This window comes from Colias eurytheme, chromosome 7, assembly GCF_061535395.1.
Source record: "Colias eurytheme isolate Ceu_HAF_F1 chromosome 7, ilColEury1 Martin Lab GWU primary, whole genome shotgun sequence".
NCBI classification, from domain to species: Eukaryota; Metazoa; Arthropoda; class Insecta; order Lepidoptera; family Pieridae; genus Colias; species Colias eurytheme.
The window spans coordinates 7,211,949-7,231,151 of NC_142986.1; the positions used below are offsets into that span (position 1 = coordinate 7,211,949).

The following is a 19,203-nucleotide window of genomic DNA, read 5'->3' on the forward strand; positions in this document are numbered from 1 at the left end:
ATATCAAAAATCCAACTATACTAAAATGACATTTTTTTAAACGTTAATAGCTCCCGTACCATAATAAAGTTATTAAATTTTGCGTATTTATACGTCATTAGCTAACTTATATTTTGGAGTTAAAGCGACGTATAATTTTAGTAGATTTTAGTTATCCAAATTAGTTCTCAAAACATTAAAAAATTTAGGTTTTTAAATTTCGCGCTTTTAATTGAACATAATAGTGATTTCTGTAATATAGCCACTTCTGAAGACGAACTAATTGATAAAATTTATCCAAATACTAGATTTCCGCCCGCGGCTTCGCCCGCGTTTTCAAAGGAAAACCCGCATAGTTCCTGTTCCCGTGGGATTTCCGGGATAAAACCTATCCTATGTGTTAATCCAAGTTACCCTCTATATCTGTGCTAAATTTCATTGTAATCGGTTCAGTAGTTTTTACGTGAAAGAGTAACAAACATCCATACAAACTTTCGCCTTTATAATAGTACTAGCAATGCCCTGCGGTTTCACCCGCATAGATAGCGATATCGTTACAGTGAAAAGTCTACTATAGGTCGGACTATAGGTTTAATTTTTAATCACATGAAAATCACCGTTACCCCGTCCCGCACTACGGCCTTTTTTTTTGTTTTATTGGGGAAATCTTTCATATATACCCACGGCCTCCGGGGGAGGGGCCATGGGTTATGTCGGATTCCTACCGACCAAAACCCCACTGTGTTCCGTCAAGACGCATATTGGTAGAATTCCTCCGTGACCCCCGCACTACGGCCTGCTCGAACAGTATACCTACTATTTTCTGTAGATTGACACTTTTAAAAACTCGTTATATCTTTTGAATGGAATATCCAATTCTTTTCATTTAAAAAGTATTTTGCTGGTATTGAAACAGTCTATAATAAAACATCATATATTGGGATAAGGATTAACTGGAGAGTCGGCCAGTTGTTGAAGGGGACCACATTGCCATACACGCCGACGACAAGCGGGGGAGGTGTTGGTATTGCGCAAATGTGCGTAATATCACCGCACTCACACTCGCACTTTTTTATTAATAATCGTCTAAAACAAAAAATATAATGTAATTTTATGCCTTTTATTCCCCCCCCCCCCCCTTACTGATACGCATAAAGACTGCAATTGTATTTTGTCCAAACGTATACAATATACTGTATACATATATGTATAGATACGTATTCATGTCCAAATAAAAAATTAAGGAATATTTTAATACAATTAGTCAATTTGTATACTTAGCTACACTGGCTGCCTGACTGACAATGATTGCCACCGCGATCGGTCAAAGATCGCGTTGTGCAGTCATTTTTATTAGTTAATTTTCATGTATCATTTGTTTATATTATGCCACTATTTTCAAGGAAATATCTAAGTCTAGTTTCAATATGTAGGTAAGTAGGTATCTAGTAATTAATAATATCAAATATTTTTTATTTTTTACTTTTCCGTATTTGAAGACTTGTTAACGTAACTAATGCGTAACTAGTTATTTTTATTTAATACTTTTGAGTGTATTTTTCATAATGAATCAAACGAGCCCAAACTCGATAAAGTTGAGTCAATTACTAACTGAGTTCCTATGGCCAGCTTCCGATTCCATCATCAAATCAGCTCTATGTCATGATAATTTTTCATCGCTATCGGGAAGTGAATAAAAGTTACTTGCTAGATTTACAATTAAGTTATCGAGATTAATTACACAAAAAATGCTACTGGGCCTACCCGAATGAAATTTTTATGGGACCAATTCGAAACCATTCCGTTTCAAACAAAAAAAAGAATCACGTAAATCGATTCAGAAACCTCATAATCGGCGTACATACATAAAAAACGGCTGAATTGATAACCTCCTTTTTTTGAAGTTGGTTAAAAACCGCATCAAAATCCGTACCTAACGGATTTTTTTTTGTTTTGTATGAAGGCTTAAGTAAACATAATAAAAATTAATATTCAGTTGGTTTCCCACTTTTAATCACATTATATTTTAGTAAAAGTGAGGTTGCGACTCTGAGAGAGATTATTCTAAGGATTCCCCACAAATCGCCATCCAAGCATAATAAATTTTGTGAATATACCTACTACCAGTTTTTTATGTACGTACACATACATAATTATACCATTAGGTATTATGTGTGAGTGGGAAAGCCTCCCGGGTCCCTGTCGGGACTGGTTAGGTTTTTTTTTGTAAGACGTAGCTAATTCGTGACGAAGCATGTGTTTCTAGTAGATTTCATCAAATCAAAGGTATGTACGAATAGTAAGCTACTAGTTATTATTCTGTGCTAATAGGGGATACTTTAGTATGTATGTAGATTGTAGATGTCTGTGGTATGTAGTTAGGCAGTAGGCTTAGTAGTTAGGTATGAACCTACCGTCATCCGAGACAGGTGATTGTTTGCCATTTGTTTGTCAAATAATTGAAAATAATAACAATTTAAAACAAATTTTTTAATTAATATCTAATTAACTATAAATGCAAATAGGACTATTACAACACAATTGTTACACTCAAGCAGTTACTTATGACGCGAAGTTCGAATGAAGTAATACAGATATGTAACGATATTGTGTGAGATTTAGTAAAAATAACACTCACGTTTTATAATCGTGTGTAAATACAACATAAACAACATGACCCAAATTCAAAATAAAGCTAGAGCTACCTCACTAAAAATAAAAATAATCCTTTTGTTGTAAAAATATTGAATTCAAATTCAATCATTAATAATTTATCCTGATAATTTTATGTTTTTCTATTATCAAATTGAATTCCTTTAGGGACTACCCATGGGAGTTGGGGAACCTAATGGGTATACCTACCTATCACATAAGTATGTGCTAGTTGGGAAACGAAAGCCGGATAAAATATCTATTACTTAGGTAAAAAAAAAAGTGAAGTCCCATGTCCCATGTCCATGTCCATGTGTGAGGGGCAGATGCATTATACATCTGTTTCACTGATCGATTTTCTTTAGAGACAAGTAGGTTATCAGCCTTCTGTGTCCTACCAGACCAAGACATTTTTTTTTCTTCGTCTCCACCGGGAATCAAACCCAGGACCCCTCGGTGTTACGCTTACGCGTCAACCACTGTACCGAGGAGACGGTCTATCTATAAATATCTATTAGGTAGGTAGCACAATTTTAAATTTAGGTACTTACCGACTTATATATTGAATTTGAGATACAATTTCTGCTACTTTGAATAGGTAACTACTACATGTGATAATAAGGTTGTCGTGAGATAAGTAATATACATCCTATATTAAATCTTATAAGTAGGTAGTTAAGTATTTCACGAATATTATGTTGAAATTATTTTACTTAATAAATAGAGCTATATATGTGTGCTAGTGGAATATAGGTTGCTTTTCAAAACAAAAACGAATTATCTACGTTATGTATTGTGGTTATAATATTCGTTTAGTTTGAAAGTCTCTTCATAATTTGCATAAAAAATGTTAAAAAAACTTGATTCTAAACAAAAGTATAAAATGTACCTACATAATTATTAGGTAATTAGACTTTTTATTCAGCGCTAATTTAACAATAATACTTATATATTTTTAATTAAAACTTTCATTTCAGTTCGTTTCTGTTATTCTTCTTAAAATAAATCATTTGAATTACCCAAGTAGTTGTGTAACGAATGCATTGATTGAGGAATTGAAATTGTATATTAGCGGTAATCCAAAACTGAGTAAACTAGATTTGATTTCACAAAGAGCCGTCAAAATTCAAATGCTATTTTAAACTTTTGGATAATATTATTGTACTTTAATTACGAAATTAATGCAATACCTACTGAAATTAAAAGCATAATATAACTCAACTCTTAGTGATATACCTAGTTAATATGTGCAAATGTTCTTTATTTTTAAGTAAACGATGAATTTATTTTAACATGATAATCGATATCATTAACTGAAAAAAAAAACATAATGGCGAACTTAGTGAAACCGTATTGACAATTTTCTGGTGATCAAACACTTTCTGATCCGTCACGACAAACGTCTTTACCTCGAAGTGCAAATTGCTGATAATAATATATAATGGTATTGAAGAATTAAGAGCAATGCGGAACGCAATAAATATTTTGCCAGTAATATATTTCGTAAGTGCATTAAACAATGATGTCGGTTAAATCGCCATTTTCGTAATTGTGTTTGTTTGGATCTTATCTTCATCTTCTGCGCATTTTGTTTCAGTATTTGCAGTAATTACTAATTATTTTAATTATAAGGCATATTATTATCTATATGGGTGCCTTGATACCTATAAAATGTTGAGAGATAGGTGCTTTTGAATCAGTTTTATATAATGAATGAATTAATTAATTAATTAATTACCTACTCACATAGGTACATTTATTTATGAAAATCCTGAGTGAAATTAATGGCACATAATCTTCTTAAAAAGATTTTTTGTTCGATAATATAAAAGAAGTTAGACATAAAAAAAATTGAAACAAAAGATACCTAGAAATTTAATAAACTCTTAAATTATGATAAACTCTACATTTCTTCCCTGAACTAGATTATATAATATTTATGATTGGATCTACTCAACAAATTGTTACCTTTTTTTAATTAGTTAGATATCATGACAAATAAAATGGGTACTTTTTTCGATGTTTACTTTTAAGTAACTAGTTACAAGTTTATTTCCGGTCATAGGTGAATCGTTAATAAGGTGATTATCGTGATTAATAAATTAGTAGAGTTCGAACCACATATTCTTTCATTAAGTAATAAACTAGTTTTTATAAGTGCGAAACAATTATTGATTGTATTAAAGAACGTTTAATCAAAGTTTAATGCACTTTGAGTTACTTATTCCATTATATTTTTCTATATAAATTTTTAATCCAGTAATTTATCAATTAATTAATTGGAAAATCCGTAAATGTTTGTAACATTATTTTAAATTAGATTTTTAAAGATATTTAATAACGAATATTCAAATATCTACATCGCATAAAAGTTTTGTTACCTACGGGATATATTTTTATAATATAAAAAACCTAATATAAAAAGAAAAATAAACTACCTACCTATATTATAGGTAGGTATTTTATTTTTCTTCCGTATATGAATTAAGCAGGGTAAACCGAAGATACCTACATTTATATCTACAAATGTACCTGCTGTTACGACATCAACATCAACATTTTTCTCAAGTAATTTGGTGTCTGTCATTTTCATAAATGATGTTTTACTTTTAAGGTACTTAAATGAAAGTTATAATCATATATCTTATTAGACTGGGACAACATTTTATAGTCCTTATGAGAATCTTGTGACTTCCTAGCTACAAAGAGAGCTGTAATCCAATACATATATGATGTAATATATAATTTCACACATTGTTTAATTTATATCACAAATTTTATGAATCTTGTAACCAAATCAATACTTATTGTATTCATTTAAAATCCAGTGAAATCTAACATTTAGATGCATTTGTTGACTTCTCTTAAACTTTCATGAACTTTTCAATTACTTTTTTACTTGTAATTTTAATTCCTATTAGTTTCTATCTATTGTTCTTAAGACGCGATCAGCTTGCCAATGTGTACTGATCGTACACGTAACAGTAAGCAGAGCACTCACACGCCCGCACTTGAGTGAAACGAGTATATAAGCGATGCAAATAGCAATTGCTAACATTATCTACCACCCTCTTGCAGAGACCAGTAGACTTACCAAAATGAAGTACCATGTGCGTAACTTGTGTTTTGTGATTGTGTTATTACATAAAAAAGTGCTTCCTAATTATCATCGAATAAAATTCAATTAGTGTTTAATTTCATCAATTATATAGAACAGTGATTTACCTACATTGAACATGAATTCGATGAAGCGCCACTATTTTTTTCTTCCTGATAAATTGCTACAAATTATAAGCAAGTGTTACAGGAAGCCTTTCTCGTTACTTAAGACACTGTCAGGGTTCCTCACGCTATCTCTTAGTGAAACTCGTTTCATCGTCTATTGACGATATCAAATTACATGAAGCAATTAAGAAACTTCCGTCATAGATCTAAATTCAACCGTTTTTGCACAACACATATTTGATCTTGGATAAACTATAAGACAGTCGATGTATTTTTCCAAATTTAAAAAAATTCTTATATATTTTCAGATCTTCCTTGGACTATTTGCTGTGGCGGCAGCTTACCCTGGTTTCATCCACGAAGAGGCCCCACAAATCGATCATCAAGCGCTTATCTCTGAGTCAGGGCATCATCATCAGATCCAACACGAACACGCTAAGTCACATCAGTCAATCAAATTCGAACATTTTCATCCAGTCCCAGTATACATCAAGAAGGAACACAGCCATCTCTTGAAGCACCCGCTTGAAAAGGGACAGAGCGAATCAAACTTGAAGCAAATTCACCCTGAAACCCAGCACGCACATGGTCATGGCTTAGTGCTGGAAGACCACAGGCTGAATACCGACCATCATGTTGGTCTCGGTCACGGAGGCTTCGAGCAAGGTGGTTTGGAGCATGCGGGTTTTGAGCACGGAGGTCTTGAGCATGGTGGTCTCTCTGGAGGTTTGGAACATGAGGGAATTTCTGGTGGATTAGAGCACGGCGGCGTCTCCCAAGGCATTGAACACGGAGGATACCAGCACGGTGGCTACGAACAGTTCGCTGGTGGTTATGAGAGCGGCGAAGGCTTAAAAGCATACGCTGAATCGCATCAACCCGAAATTCAGGGACATTATTACGGAGAACAATCGCAAGGCCTCGGCGGGAGCGAAGAAGGTCACAATTACGGCCACTATTAAAACTTAAAAAAAATATACTTTAATAATTTTGGGCATACAATGTGAACATACCACATAGAACTCGATTATTTAATATTTGTTATCTTGCCTGTTGGTATTATTATTATGATAAGTTTGGCTGATTTCGAGCTGAGGCTTTTGCGTCTTTTGTATCAAACGTACCTGACGTAGGTTTAATGTTTTAATTTTTTTAGTGCACAACGATGCTGCACCTTATTTTGGCAATATAAATTATATGTGAATGAATCTGAATGATCGAAAACGTGCTAACGTCGCTTTCACTTATATTTGAATGTAGTGTGAATTTGCTTGAATATCGAGAATAGTATGACTATGGGCTGATGTCGTGTCCCAGTGAATTTGTGATATACCTATTAATAAAATGTTGAATATTTATTTACTTTGTATATTATTTAATGTGCCCAAATGAAAGCATTTAAATAATTACTCTCAACGGCAAATGCAATTTGCATAATGCAATAAAACTGCCGGCATGTTTGTGTTCATAAAATTATGTAGACCGTAATACAAAGGCTTATTACGTTAACGGCTCGCTGGTCTTCACAATATAAATCCAGGTAATTACATAATGCAGGAATCGTATCGTTACACTTCGATCTTATCTTGCTACAAGCCTATTTCATTTCTCAATGTTTACACATAAACAATAGTTATCGAACGAAACATCATTATTAGGTAGGTATGCGTCCGCCACACATTTTATGAGGACACATTGCTTCAGATGCTCTGATTTAAGATATTCTCAGTGATTATGTTAACGAGGACTGAGTCATTATGCTGGCAACGTGTTGCATAAATCGTAGCCAGAACAATTTCACCAATAACGATTGTCGACATGATCTAATTGAAATGCTATTAGTAGATAAAGTCACGATGTGTAGCGCAGATCAAAACGTTGCTCAACTGTAATATGCTTCTATTGTTACCTTCTTTGTTTGAAATGCTATGACGATATCTAAAAATGCTTATTAAAAATGTTGTTTACACTCTAAATAACACATGGTATTTAAAGTCTTATTTTACTTAAGTAACATTCAAATAAGTAAGTATATACCTAAGTAATTTAAATCAATATTTGTAAATATAATATAAGCTAACAAATCTGTTAAGTTTTTGTCAAATTACGTTATACTTAGGTAATATTCACACCGTAGCTTTATTTTTTATGAGGATAAAGAAATTGCCGTACCTACTACTAAATTGCTAATTGTACCTACACTTTTTATATCTATTGTAGGTACACATGTAGGTACCTACTTTTCCATGTGTTTCTTAAAGCAATAAAGATTTTATTATTTATTTAATTTATTTCATTTTAAACTAGTTAGTTATATTATTGTTTACGATAAAATATTATATGCTTATTGTCTTTGTCTACTTAAAAAATACTTAAAATAAAATTGCTATGGAACTAAAGTGTACAACTATAAGTATAACATACTAATTTAAATATTTTTCTAGCATTTCTTTACTCACTAAGATAATATACGTGGTATAAAGTAAAAAAGCTACTATTTTAATTAATTATGGTGCAATAATATGGTGTGTATTCCGAAATATCGAAATCATTACTTCCTCGTTCTGAACTCAGCGATTTCGTATTCAAACAGTTACCGTTTGCTTTCTAAATAACGACAGGCAAAATTCTAAACACATTCTGCTCAATTTTATTGAACTTTATTCATTTAAATACTTTCTGGTTTCGTTTTACATTTTAATAATTTAAGTACCTCTAGTAGAAACAACTTCTCACCACATAACTCCATAAATCTTTTCAAGAAATGCGGCTGAAATCCTAATTTTAATTGTTAAGAAACAAAATTAAATGAAAATATTTTTTATTATTCAAGAAATGTTCTATCTTAATTTTCTTTTTTTTTCAATACATTGGCTGCTCGGGTTGCTTGGAAGATATTGCTTGAAGCAATAAAGCCGCCCTTTGCATCAAATGTCCTGTCTGTGTGTGTGAAATTTGTATTTGTGTTGTATGCAATAAAGATTATTTAAATAAATAAATAAATAAATGTTCATATTATAGACCTCTCGCAATGTACGGTTAAGCGCTTAGGTATAATTATGTACGTAGATATTATGAGATCAAGCGGTAACTATATTCATCGCGCTGGTTATCTGTTAATCTTTATTGCCATGAAACATGCACGATCTTGAAAGAAATATTCATAAGACCACAAAAAAACATATAAAATCAATAACTTTACGTAAACTAGGACGGGTAACTAACAAAGATTCCGTATTTGGTAACTGAACTATCTTAATGCGAAGTTAGCAAGAAATATTTTAATTTATTAGGTGAACATCGAAAAGTTCTACTGTTCCATCGAATCGAATTACCTACCTAGGTACTTATTTTTGTTTATATTTAACGGAAAATATATTTGCAAATAATTGTTTATTTTTCTAATTTTTGTCGCTATATTTTAAAAGCTTGACTCTTCAGTCCTCGCTAACCAGCTGAACCGATTTCGCTATTTTTTTTTTTAATTATACTCCTTGAAGTACGAGGATGCCCGAAAAAGGGGCAATAAGTCAGAATAGCGTCTAATGGGCTAGTATATAAGATAAACAATTTATTGAGTAGGTAATGGTCACGCATGCAAAAACAGCTTTTTTTTTACGAAATAATCACATAGCTTTTAAATTGTATGAGGTAATAATATAAACCAGGTAATCTTGAATAGGTACATTTATAACCTACTCATAACAACTATAAAAGTAAATAAAAATAATTTAAAAATAACTTTATCTTTTCAAAAAGCATACATAACGCCTAACTTCACTTTACTTTATAGATTATGGTAATGCGTCACCGTTCCATATGTTTACGCTAGTTCGTGAGCTAATTTGTCGCATTCATATTATTGACTAGCTGTCCGCCTGCGTAAACCTCATGTCGTATCGTATGTCCTTCCTCAGGTCTCCAGCTATTTCTGTACCAAAGGAGAATGGGCAAATTGGGCCTGAAACTTGGGCTAGGACCAATACACACGAAATATTGTTTTTGTGATATATCATTACACATACCTTACGAAAAAAATAAAATAAAAAAATAAATCAACCGGGTTCTTGTACAGTCAAGGCAAAAAGGTTTTATTTATTTGGCTATTATTTTGCGCACAATAACGGTGTTTTTAATTCGAGTGAAGTAAATATAAATCAAAATGTCACTGGAGTGACTGAGTTTAACCACAAAAAACGTCTAACTACGTTGAATTATAATAAACACGGTATAGGTACCTGTTACAAAACATAATATTAGTGTATTTCGTTTATTAGAAGGCTTAAGATTAGTACGTATTTGTAAGTGAAAGTGAATTGGAGTAACATAAAGATATTGTCATTGTCTTATAACAGTTATTTATTGCAAAAAATATTATACACAAAGAAATAAAACTTGATGTGACTGTACAAAAACCCGGTTGATTATTTTTTTATATATATTTTTCCCGTTATGTATGTGTTATGATCTATTATAAAAACAATATCTTATGTGTATTGGTCCAACTCAAGGGTTCAGGCCCAACTTCCATAGTAAAATGCCCATTCTCCTTTAAAGTAAATCCATAGGTACAGCAATTTTTGAGTTTATCCCAGACCTACATACAAACAGACAAAAATAATTCTAAATATGTACTATATTTTTGGCTTCGGTATCTATTGAAGATCACGCCCCACGTATTCTTTAAGAAAAATATAAATGTGTTTCTTACGATTTTATTTTATTATGTATAGTAGTGGGGCACTTTGGACATGTGTTCGAAAATCTATCGTAACTTTGAGACTAATTAATACCAAAACTTTTCTTAGCAATAATTACTGCCAAATATGTGTGCTCGATATATTTGGAATAAAATTTTGATTATGATAAAAAATAACAGTTTTATTAACATTATTTATGTAAAAAAGTGCCCAATGGTCCCCTACCTCCCCTAGAGCAAATATTTTGAAAAGAGGTATTGCGTATACATGCTACCAATTTCAACAGCATTTTGAAAATTTAAATTTATATGTTTGTTCCCAATTAATACCTAATGATGGTTTTAAGTATCAGAATAATTTTCTCGTTAATTAGAGTTTTAATTTTCAAGGAAACCCGTTTAATTATATAGTCGCGAATTTATGTTTTATCACCCATTTACATGTGTAAGTACATTATTATTGTTTTAAAAAAATGTAGGTAGCCTAATTAGTTAAACCAAATATTGATATTATCACCATAATAAAAATGCCATTCTTCAGTGGTTTTTACTTGATTAATGCACATTTTGATAGAGAAAGAAATACTTAATATTATTATATATTTATAAAATCTTCAAAAAAATATGTACAGAAATTTTTTGATTACTGTTTTATTATATTCCATCTATGATCTATACATATAATGCAATACAAATATTATATTATAATATAAATCAATACATAACTACAATAAAATATATAGGAACAATATTGTGGCGCCTACTAAAACTTTACTCGATTAACTTACTAACCTACATCATACCATTCATTTAAATAGTTTATTAGCCGGTGTTTGAGTTGCATAATTATGTATTATGAATTTATTTTTAATACCTTAGGAAGACATCTTCTTAAAGAAACGTAGGTATGTAAATTATGATATAAAAAATCGCTTTAATTATAGATTAGCTATTTTCCACTACGCATAAATGTATATAAAAAGCTGATTTTTAAACTTCAAATTAGACGCTCGATCGTTTCCGTTGAGACCTCATCTCTTAACTATTCAAAATGTTAACTCAGGTCAGTCAAATACAAAAAATAAAATAAAAAAATTCTTCCTTGGAACGTCATCTTTAATATCGTTTTATTTTTTACAGGTTACTCTTATCTCTATTATTTTAACATCAGTTGCTATTCAAGCAAAACAATTGGACCGAGGACCCCAAACCTTTACGAATACTAATGATTCGTCGGCAGGACCAGCACAAAATCAACAGAAAAGATTTGCTAGTAAGGGTATAATAGTCTATTTAACTGCAGATCAAATTAAGGAATTTCAAGCTGGCAAGATGGAACTTCAGTCACCTTCCTCTGGTGAAATATCTATAAGTCGACGACCAAATGTACGAAAACTGCAACAACAAAATTCCCAATCGAGGTTTAATTCTCACCGTGAAAACCTTAATATTTTGAAGGCTCCGCTTGTGCATAAATCACAGTTAGTTGACATTGAACAGGAGCAACAAGGTGAAGGATACGTGAATGCACCAAACAGGCTACCATTGAATCGCGGTGGACTAACACCACAATTATTGTTGTTCAGTCCAGACAATCAAAGACCAGAAATTCAATCCAACGAGAAAACACAGCAAAGTAATAAAAATAAATTGAGCCCAAGGAATCCGGTAAAACAAGAAAACTCAGAAGAACAGTATTTACAAGAACAAATTAAAAAGTATTTCCAGAATACTTTTGAAAACAATAATTATAAACCAGGAAAGCCAGTCTCGAATGTTCAAAGGAATCAGCCTGAGAGTAGCAATCAAGAAGCACAACAACAAGAGGTCGCTAATTATAATTCCTTGTTAAATGCCTTGGTTCGCGGGAATTTGTTACGCGAACAAAATAACGCGACAGAAAACCAACAATCATCGGAACAAGAGAATGCTCTTGGTAATTTATCGCCAGTTATAATTCAGAAAGAGGTACATATTACTCAACACAAGCATGTGCCTGTTGTGAAACATGTTAAGGTTCCCGTCCCAACACCAGTGTTAGTTCCTATTCTTCATCCATATGAGGTGAGGGTACCCCAGCCCTATCCTGTACCAGCGGAAGCAAACGCACGCGTGCCCACACAAGAGAGGAATGCAGAGAGAAATGTTCAAGAAAATACAGAAGGAAATGTGCAAAGAAATAGCGTTAGAAATGCAGAGAGAAATGCCGAGAGAGATGCCGTGCGAAATGCAGAGAGAAATGCCGAGGAAAATGCCGAGAATAACGCCGAGAGCACCGCTGAAAGAAATGCTGAAAGAAATCCAGAGAGTGCCGAAGTCCAAAGGGTGCCTTTTGAATTGAGACATCACGGCAAAAATGTTTACATTAATGTAGACAGTCCTGCCTATCTCCAATTGTGGAAACACAAATAATATGACTGATAAGAATAATCTACTGTTAATTAATTTTAGAGGTATAAGTTTTATGCCAAAATTGAGGCTCAACCAAATAAATAATTAGAAATTACAAGCTATTTTTTATAACTATCCCACAAAGTAAAATTTAACGAAAATAATAACTCCGTTAACCATGAGGCGGTTTTTATTTCGATATATTTAATTACAATTCAATTACAATTACAAGTCTCATGTAATCCTAAACCACTTAGTCGATTACTTATAATAAAATTCGCACACCATGTGCAGTTCGATCCAACTTGAGAGATAGGATAGTTTAAACATGTAGGTACCACGGGCGAAGCCGGGGCGGACCACTAGTATGAATATCATTTTTGTTACATGTACATGTACATTTTTATGAATGACCCCTATAACATGCATGCTATCTGCATATTCCATGTGTTTGTGTTTCTGAGTCAAATAAACATTATTTTTTTTTAATGTAATTTTAGTTGATTTTTATTCTATAACAAAAATCTGACTACGTTTGAATTCATGCATGCATGCATTCATATTTAACGTTCATATCACTGATCAATCGATTACTGGTACTGGAATATGTAATAATTAATCTAAAACATTATTGTCGATCTATAAAACTTACAAAATGAAACATCAAAACAATGGGAATTTACGTAACATCAACTCTTTTAGTTTAAATGACCTGACTACCTGAGGCTTGCACAGACATTTAGATAAGAAGGTATGTAAATAAACTGGGGCCTTAGACAAAGTAACAATTAAAAAACGATAACGAAGTTAGAAAAGGCAAAAATGTATGGGAATTGACATACGCCGCGTTAGATCACGTGGTCTATCTAATGTCAATCCCATACATTTTTCCTTTTCTAACTTCGTTATCGTTTTTTAATTGTTACTTTGTCTACGGGCCCTTATCTTTTCAGTTCAACTCTTCAATATAGGTAAGTAGGTATGCTAGGAAAGACTTTGAGCCGAATTTAGTAGAACCAAATATTGAAACCAGCATGGGATAAAAATGAAAGTCACATAACTGGTCTCATTCCTAATAATAGGTATGAATTTAAATTCTCTTCAAATATACCGTATGGAATTTTAAAGAGAAGTATCTAGTTTCACAACTTTTGGATATATTCAGAGCTTCCTGTCGATTATGCTCAGTAGAAAGGACATTCCCAACGATTGCATAACGCTGAGAATTTATAAAAATAATGACTGTTTTTATGAATGTTTAAATACACTTTTTTTCATTCGCACGTAAAGACACTTTTTTTTCATATACGTATCTAAGCTATTTCATATGTAACATAATGTGAAAAAAAAGTTTTGTGTTTTAGTGAAAAATTTGAATTTTGTAAATAAAATATGATCCTTCGATTAAATTAATGAAAAGCCAAAAGTTCATGTTTATCTTAATTCTAGCGGAGATATAAATAATCCTAACTATAAGATAAGTTACTAATTTGGCAAAATAATTGGTAGCAAAAAGTTAAAGCTTTAGTTTCTGAGATTTATAGACTAGAGTAGATAATTTTTGAAACAAAAAAAAATCGCAGTCGGATGAAACCCATTAGAAAAGGAAGGGAATATGATAAAAATGTAAGGAAAAATAAATTACGGTCAATCCGAGTTCGGGAAGCGGGAGGGGGGAGCTTTAAAGAGAAAAAAATGGTTTCTCTCGATTTCCGACAAAACTACAAGTCCTATAGAAAAAAGTTCAATGGCAAAGTTGTAGGTAATTAAAAGTTCTACAACTTTTGTATTCACAATTTTTTCACATAACCTAAAAATTTAGGTGAAAATTTCAAAAAACCAAGTTTTTGGTCTTTTATTTCTATCTACTTCAAAATTTATTTTTTTTCTACGAAATTTGGTGGAAACTTACTTTATTATGTCCCAAATACACTGTAATTTATTTGATTGAAAATATTTATTTTTTCGCCTTATTTTGAATTAATACCAAAAAAACAACCTAATTTTCAATCGAAAAGTCACCCGTCAAAATATCAGCTTTTTTCAAAAACTTGGGGTGCCTTTTATTCATTGAAATCTCTACTTTCATATGGTGTAAAAAAAATAAACACCACCATAGTAAATGTTCTCAGGAAATGCATACAAACAGTCTGAAAATTAGCTTTTACTAAATCAGGCACACTTCTCGAACTACCTGAAATGTTTTTATCGACATCATTTTGCTTTTGAATATGCTGTAAAATATTAAACTTAGAACAGATAATTATTTTTCTTTTGAAATATTACCGAAAAGCCGATACAAGAGAAGATATAGAGTTCAAGAAGTGTGCCTGATTTAGTAAAAGCTAATTTTCAGACTGTTTGTATGCATTTCCTGAGAACATTTACTATGGTGGTGATTATTTTTTTTACACCATATGAAAGTAGAGATTTCAATGAATAAAAGGCACCCCAAGTTTTTGAAAAAAGCTGATATTTTGACGGGTGACTTTTCGATTGAAAATTAGGTTGTTTTTTTGGTATTAATTCAAAATAAGGCGAAAAAATAAATATTTTCAATCAAATAAATTACAGTGTATTTGGGACATAATAAAGTAAGTTTCCACCAAATTTCGTAGAAAAAAAATAAATTTTGAAGTAGATAGAAATAAAAGACCAAAAACTTGGTTTTTTGAATTTTTCACCTAAATTTTTAGGTTATGTGAAAAAATTGTGAATACAAAAGTTGTAGAACTTTTAATTACCTACAACTTTGCCATTGAACTTTTTTCTATAGGACTTGTAGTTTTGTCGGAAATCGAGAGAAACCATTTTTTTCTCTTCAAAGCTCCCCCCTCCCGCTTCCCGAACTCGGATTGACCGTAATTTATTTTTCCTTACATTTTTATCATATTCCCCTCCTTTTCTAATGGGTTTCATCCGACTGCGATTTTTTTTATCTTTTCATTATTTTCAAAGGCTTCTACCCCAGTCTATTATTACTAGTTACCCTATCAACAATTTAAACATTAGTATTTTCTGGTGTTTGGTATTACACGAACATTTAGCAATTAAATACTTTTTAACGGATCAAACTCCATTTACACCACATATTATATTACATATTATTAACCCGACGCGGACATTTCGATCAGTTTACAGCGAGCGTGGCTACGGCGAGAGACTTCCCATTAAAAAGTCTTCAATTTCTATATTGAAATATAATATTACCAACTAGATTTTTATGTCATATGACTCTTAATTCCAAAGTCTAAAAAAACTCCTGTAGATATAATATATGATTGAAAGAATTATAAACAAATCACAAAATAAAAGCACGCTTCACTTATCACTAGATCATCCGCCCTGTATGACCAATGTCTACACACTCTTATCTATGCAAATGCTACTTGCTAGCTTTAAAATAATATACTACCTACTTCATTTAGTTAATAAACCATATGCCCTAGGGAATGAGAGATAAAAAGTAAATGTGTAATTTGTACCAAATATCCCAAATAAACTTTAACTGATTATAAAAAGCTTTCAATGGAATCAAAGAGTAGGAGTACGACTGACCTACTACTTCAACAGTCCAAAGTTAATTAATAACGAAATCTAGACAGGTTTAAATATTATTATCACGTGATGGAGAAAATCTCACAGAAGTTTATGCCTAAAAATAGCAGAAATATTTATTAATAGCATACTTACATAAATTAAAATAAACCAGCCAATATTTTTGAAATAACTTTTATATATTGCGAAAGAATAAAATTAAATAAATAAACACAAGAAGACGAAATCGTAATCATAAGAATATTAAACAATTAAAAAAAAGTCTTTCTACAAAGTTTCATTGTTAAAGATTTTTTTTTTCAGAATTTGAGATGTTAAATAAAGACAAGAAGCTCTTTATTCAGTTATACGAGGATAATATTTTTATTCCATAAGTAATAATTATTTTTAGATTCTGAACCTCATCCCTTCTCTGTTCGTCTGTCTGTCTATCTGTCTGTGAAAACTTTTTTCTCAAGGATACGTGGAGGTAACAAGCTGAAATTTATATTGAATACTCAAATATACGGTCCCTTGAAGCTGTGAAATTATAAGCCATCGTTATCAAAAGATACAGCCGTTTATGCTGCAAAATTTCGCAAATTTCGACATTCGCAAGGGAATCAAAACCTACAGGGTACCTACTTCCCGTTAACACAGAGTGAAATTTGGTAAAAAGCAATTCCTTATCGTCAGATAAAGAAAAAATTGCTAAAAGCATAAATTTAAAGTTACAAAATATAAAAAATAGGTTATAGGCATCTGTGGTTTTAGGCGTCCCACGCGTGTGAGTCCCACTCGCTGTAAATTTAAGAGATCAGAGGATAATAATATGTCATAGGCACAATAAACGATTCCCGTCTTTATTAATATTTCTATTTTCTACCCAAGTTAAAATTTTACTAGGTATATATTAATTAATATAACGTCATTATTTATGATATACGAGTAGGGACAGTACACTGTATACTACTGTTTTAAAACATTAAAAAAGAAATAAAACAAATATTAATATTTCAAATATTTTAACATAAAGTAACTTTAACATACTTCCTTAAACAACAACTGTTCTTTTTTACGTAACCTAAATCGAATGCAAGAAAGCCTAGGTCTATTTTTAATATTTTATTTTACATTTGAATTGCTTAATTATCATGAATCCATTTAAATATGCGTGTTTTGATTCAAAAAAACCATGTATGTAAATTTCGATATAAAAAAATCGATTTATTTTTAGATAAGCTATTTTCTACTATAACAAAATTCATATATAAAGCTGAATTTTATATTCAAAATTAGACGCTCGACAGTTGCCGTTGAGATATCTCCTCTATATTATCCACCATGATATACCAAGTAAGTTAAATAAGTAAATAAAAAAAATAAGTAGATATAAATTATTTCAATAGATACTTATAAAACTAATAAATATATATTTTTTTCTTTTCCAGGTGACCATATTTTCTGTTATCATAGCAGCATTCGCTATTCAAGCCAGACAATTAGATCGAGGCCCCCAATCCTTCAAAAAGCTTAATTCATCATTGGCTGGAGGAGCACAAAATCAACAAAAGAGATTTGCTGCGAGGGATATCGTTGTTTACTTAACACCCGATCAAATTCAAGAGCTTCAAGCAGGCCAGATGGAACTTCAATCACAATCCTCGGGTGAAATAACCCTAAATCAATTGCAAAATGCTCAAAGAACTCAACAAAATTCTCAACAAAATTCTCAACGAAATTCTCAATCATTTAATTCTCGCCGTGGAAACCAAAATATCTTGAGGACTCCTCCAGTTCAGGAACCCCAAGTAGAAGAACCAGAACAGCAACAAGAAGCTGAAAGATACTTCAATGCGCCACAATTGTACCTTTTTAATCAAGGAAATCTGAGACAAGAATTGCCCCAACTGCTTCGCGGTGGTCAAAATCAGGAAAACAATAACAATGCATGGAATCCAAGGAATCAGCAAACAGAAGGTAACTCAGAACAACAGTCTCAAATTAATGGACAACGGCAAAACGGCGGTTTATCTAACCAGCGCGAAAATGGAATTCCAGAAGCCAGACAACAAGAATACATTCCCAATTTTAATCGCTTCATACCAACCTTAGTGTACGGAAATGCTTTCCGCCAGCAAAATAACGAGAGGGAAAACCAGGAAGCCGTAGCAAATGAAGATGCTTCTGCTGATGAATCTCCAGCAGTGGAACAAGAGGAGGTAAACAATAACAACCAAAGTCCTGACGCGAATCAGGAAAATGAACCAGTCCAATCTGAAGAAGTCCAAGAAACACCTGAACTTGAGCCCTATGAATTGAGGGTCCGACAGGGTATTCCTGCACCAGTTGAAATTATAAAGCGCCTTCCCGTGCCTGAAGCAGGAAGAAACGAAGGGGGGAAAATGTTGAATTATGATTCCAGAAAACACACTAATGGAAAAAATGTCTACATTAATGTAGACAGTCCACAGTATCTACAGGTGTGGAAACACTGAGATAATCTTAATGGCTAATGTTAATTACTTTTATTAGTTTTAATTAATTTTATGCCACTGAGGCTAAACCAAATAAATATTTTATTCTTTGAAAATTTATCAATTCTATTTATTTATCTCTATAAGTTATAAACTATTTCGGGGATAATGACACAAAACTGACATAGTTACATAATATCATATGGTTAGAGAGGTAGAATCCAGGTAGACTTTTTAACCTAA

The 19,203-nt window shown here is 31.9% G+C and overlaps 3 protein-coding genes across 3 annotated transcripts; all 3 read left to right on the forward strand.

The window, feature by feature from the left end:
- Positions 1-5,601: 5,601 nt before the first annotated feature.
- Positions 5,602-7,214, forward strand: LOC149907140 (uncharacterized). Its single transcript, XM_090103523.1, has 2 exons — positions 5,602-5,741; positions 6,165-7,214. The coding sequence occupies exons 1-2, from the start codon at positions 5,667-5,669 to the stop codon at positions 6,816-6,818; spliced, it is 729 nt and encodes a 242-aa protein (XP_089959649.1). The 5' UTR covers positions 5,602-5,666; the 3' UTR covers positions 6,819-7,214.
- Positions 7,215-11,540: 4,326 nt separating this feature from the next.
- On the forward strand, positions 11,541-13,064 carry LOC149907141 (uncharacterized). Its single transcript, XM_090103743.1, has 2 exons — positions 11,541-11,618; positions 11,696-13,064. The coding sequence occupies exons 1-2, from the start codon at positions 11,607-11,609 to the stop codon at positions 12,965-12,967; spliced, it is 1,284 nt and encodes a 427-aa protein (XP_089959869.1). The 5' UTR covers positions 11,541-11,606; the 3' UTR covers positions 12,968-13,064.
- A 4,720-nt stretch (positions 13,065-17,784) lies between these two features.
- LOC149907142 (uncharacterized) lies at positions 17,785-19,080 on the forward strand. Its single transcript, XM_090103745.1, has 2 exons — positions 17,785-17,839; positions 17,935-19,080. The coding sequence occupies exons 1-2, from the start codon at positions 17,828-17,830 to the stop codon at positions 18,979-18,981; spliced, it is 1,059 nt and encodes a 352-aa protein (XP_089959871.1). The 5' UTR covers positions 17,785-17,827; the 3' UTR covers positions 18,982-19,080.
- The last annotated feature ends 123 nt before the right edge of the window (positions 19,081-19,203 follow it).

Excerpts from the sequence above, each read along its gene's own strand:
- LOC149907140 (XM_090103523.1), top strand. The coding sequence starts at position 5,667 with ATGCAAATAGCAATTGCTAACATTATCTACCACCCTCTTGCAGAGACC. Across the intron at positions 5,742-6,164 it reads TTACCAAAATGAAGTACCAT|ATCTTCCTTGGACTATTTGC; the intron begins GTGCGTAACTTG and ends ATATATTTTCAG.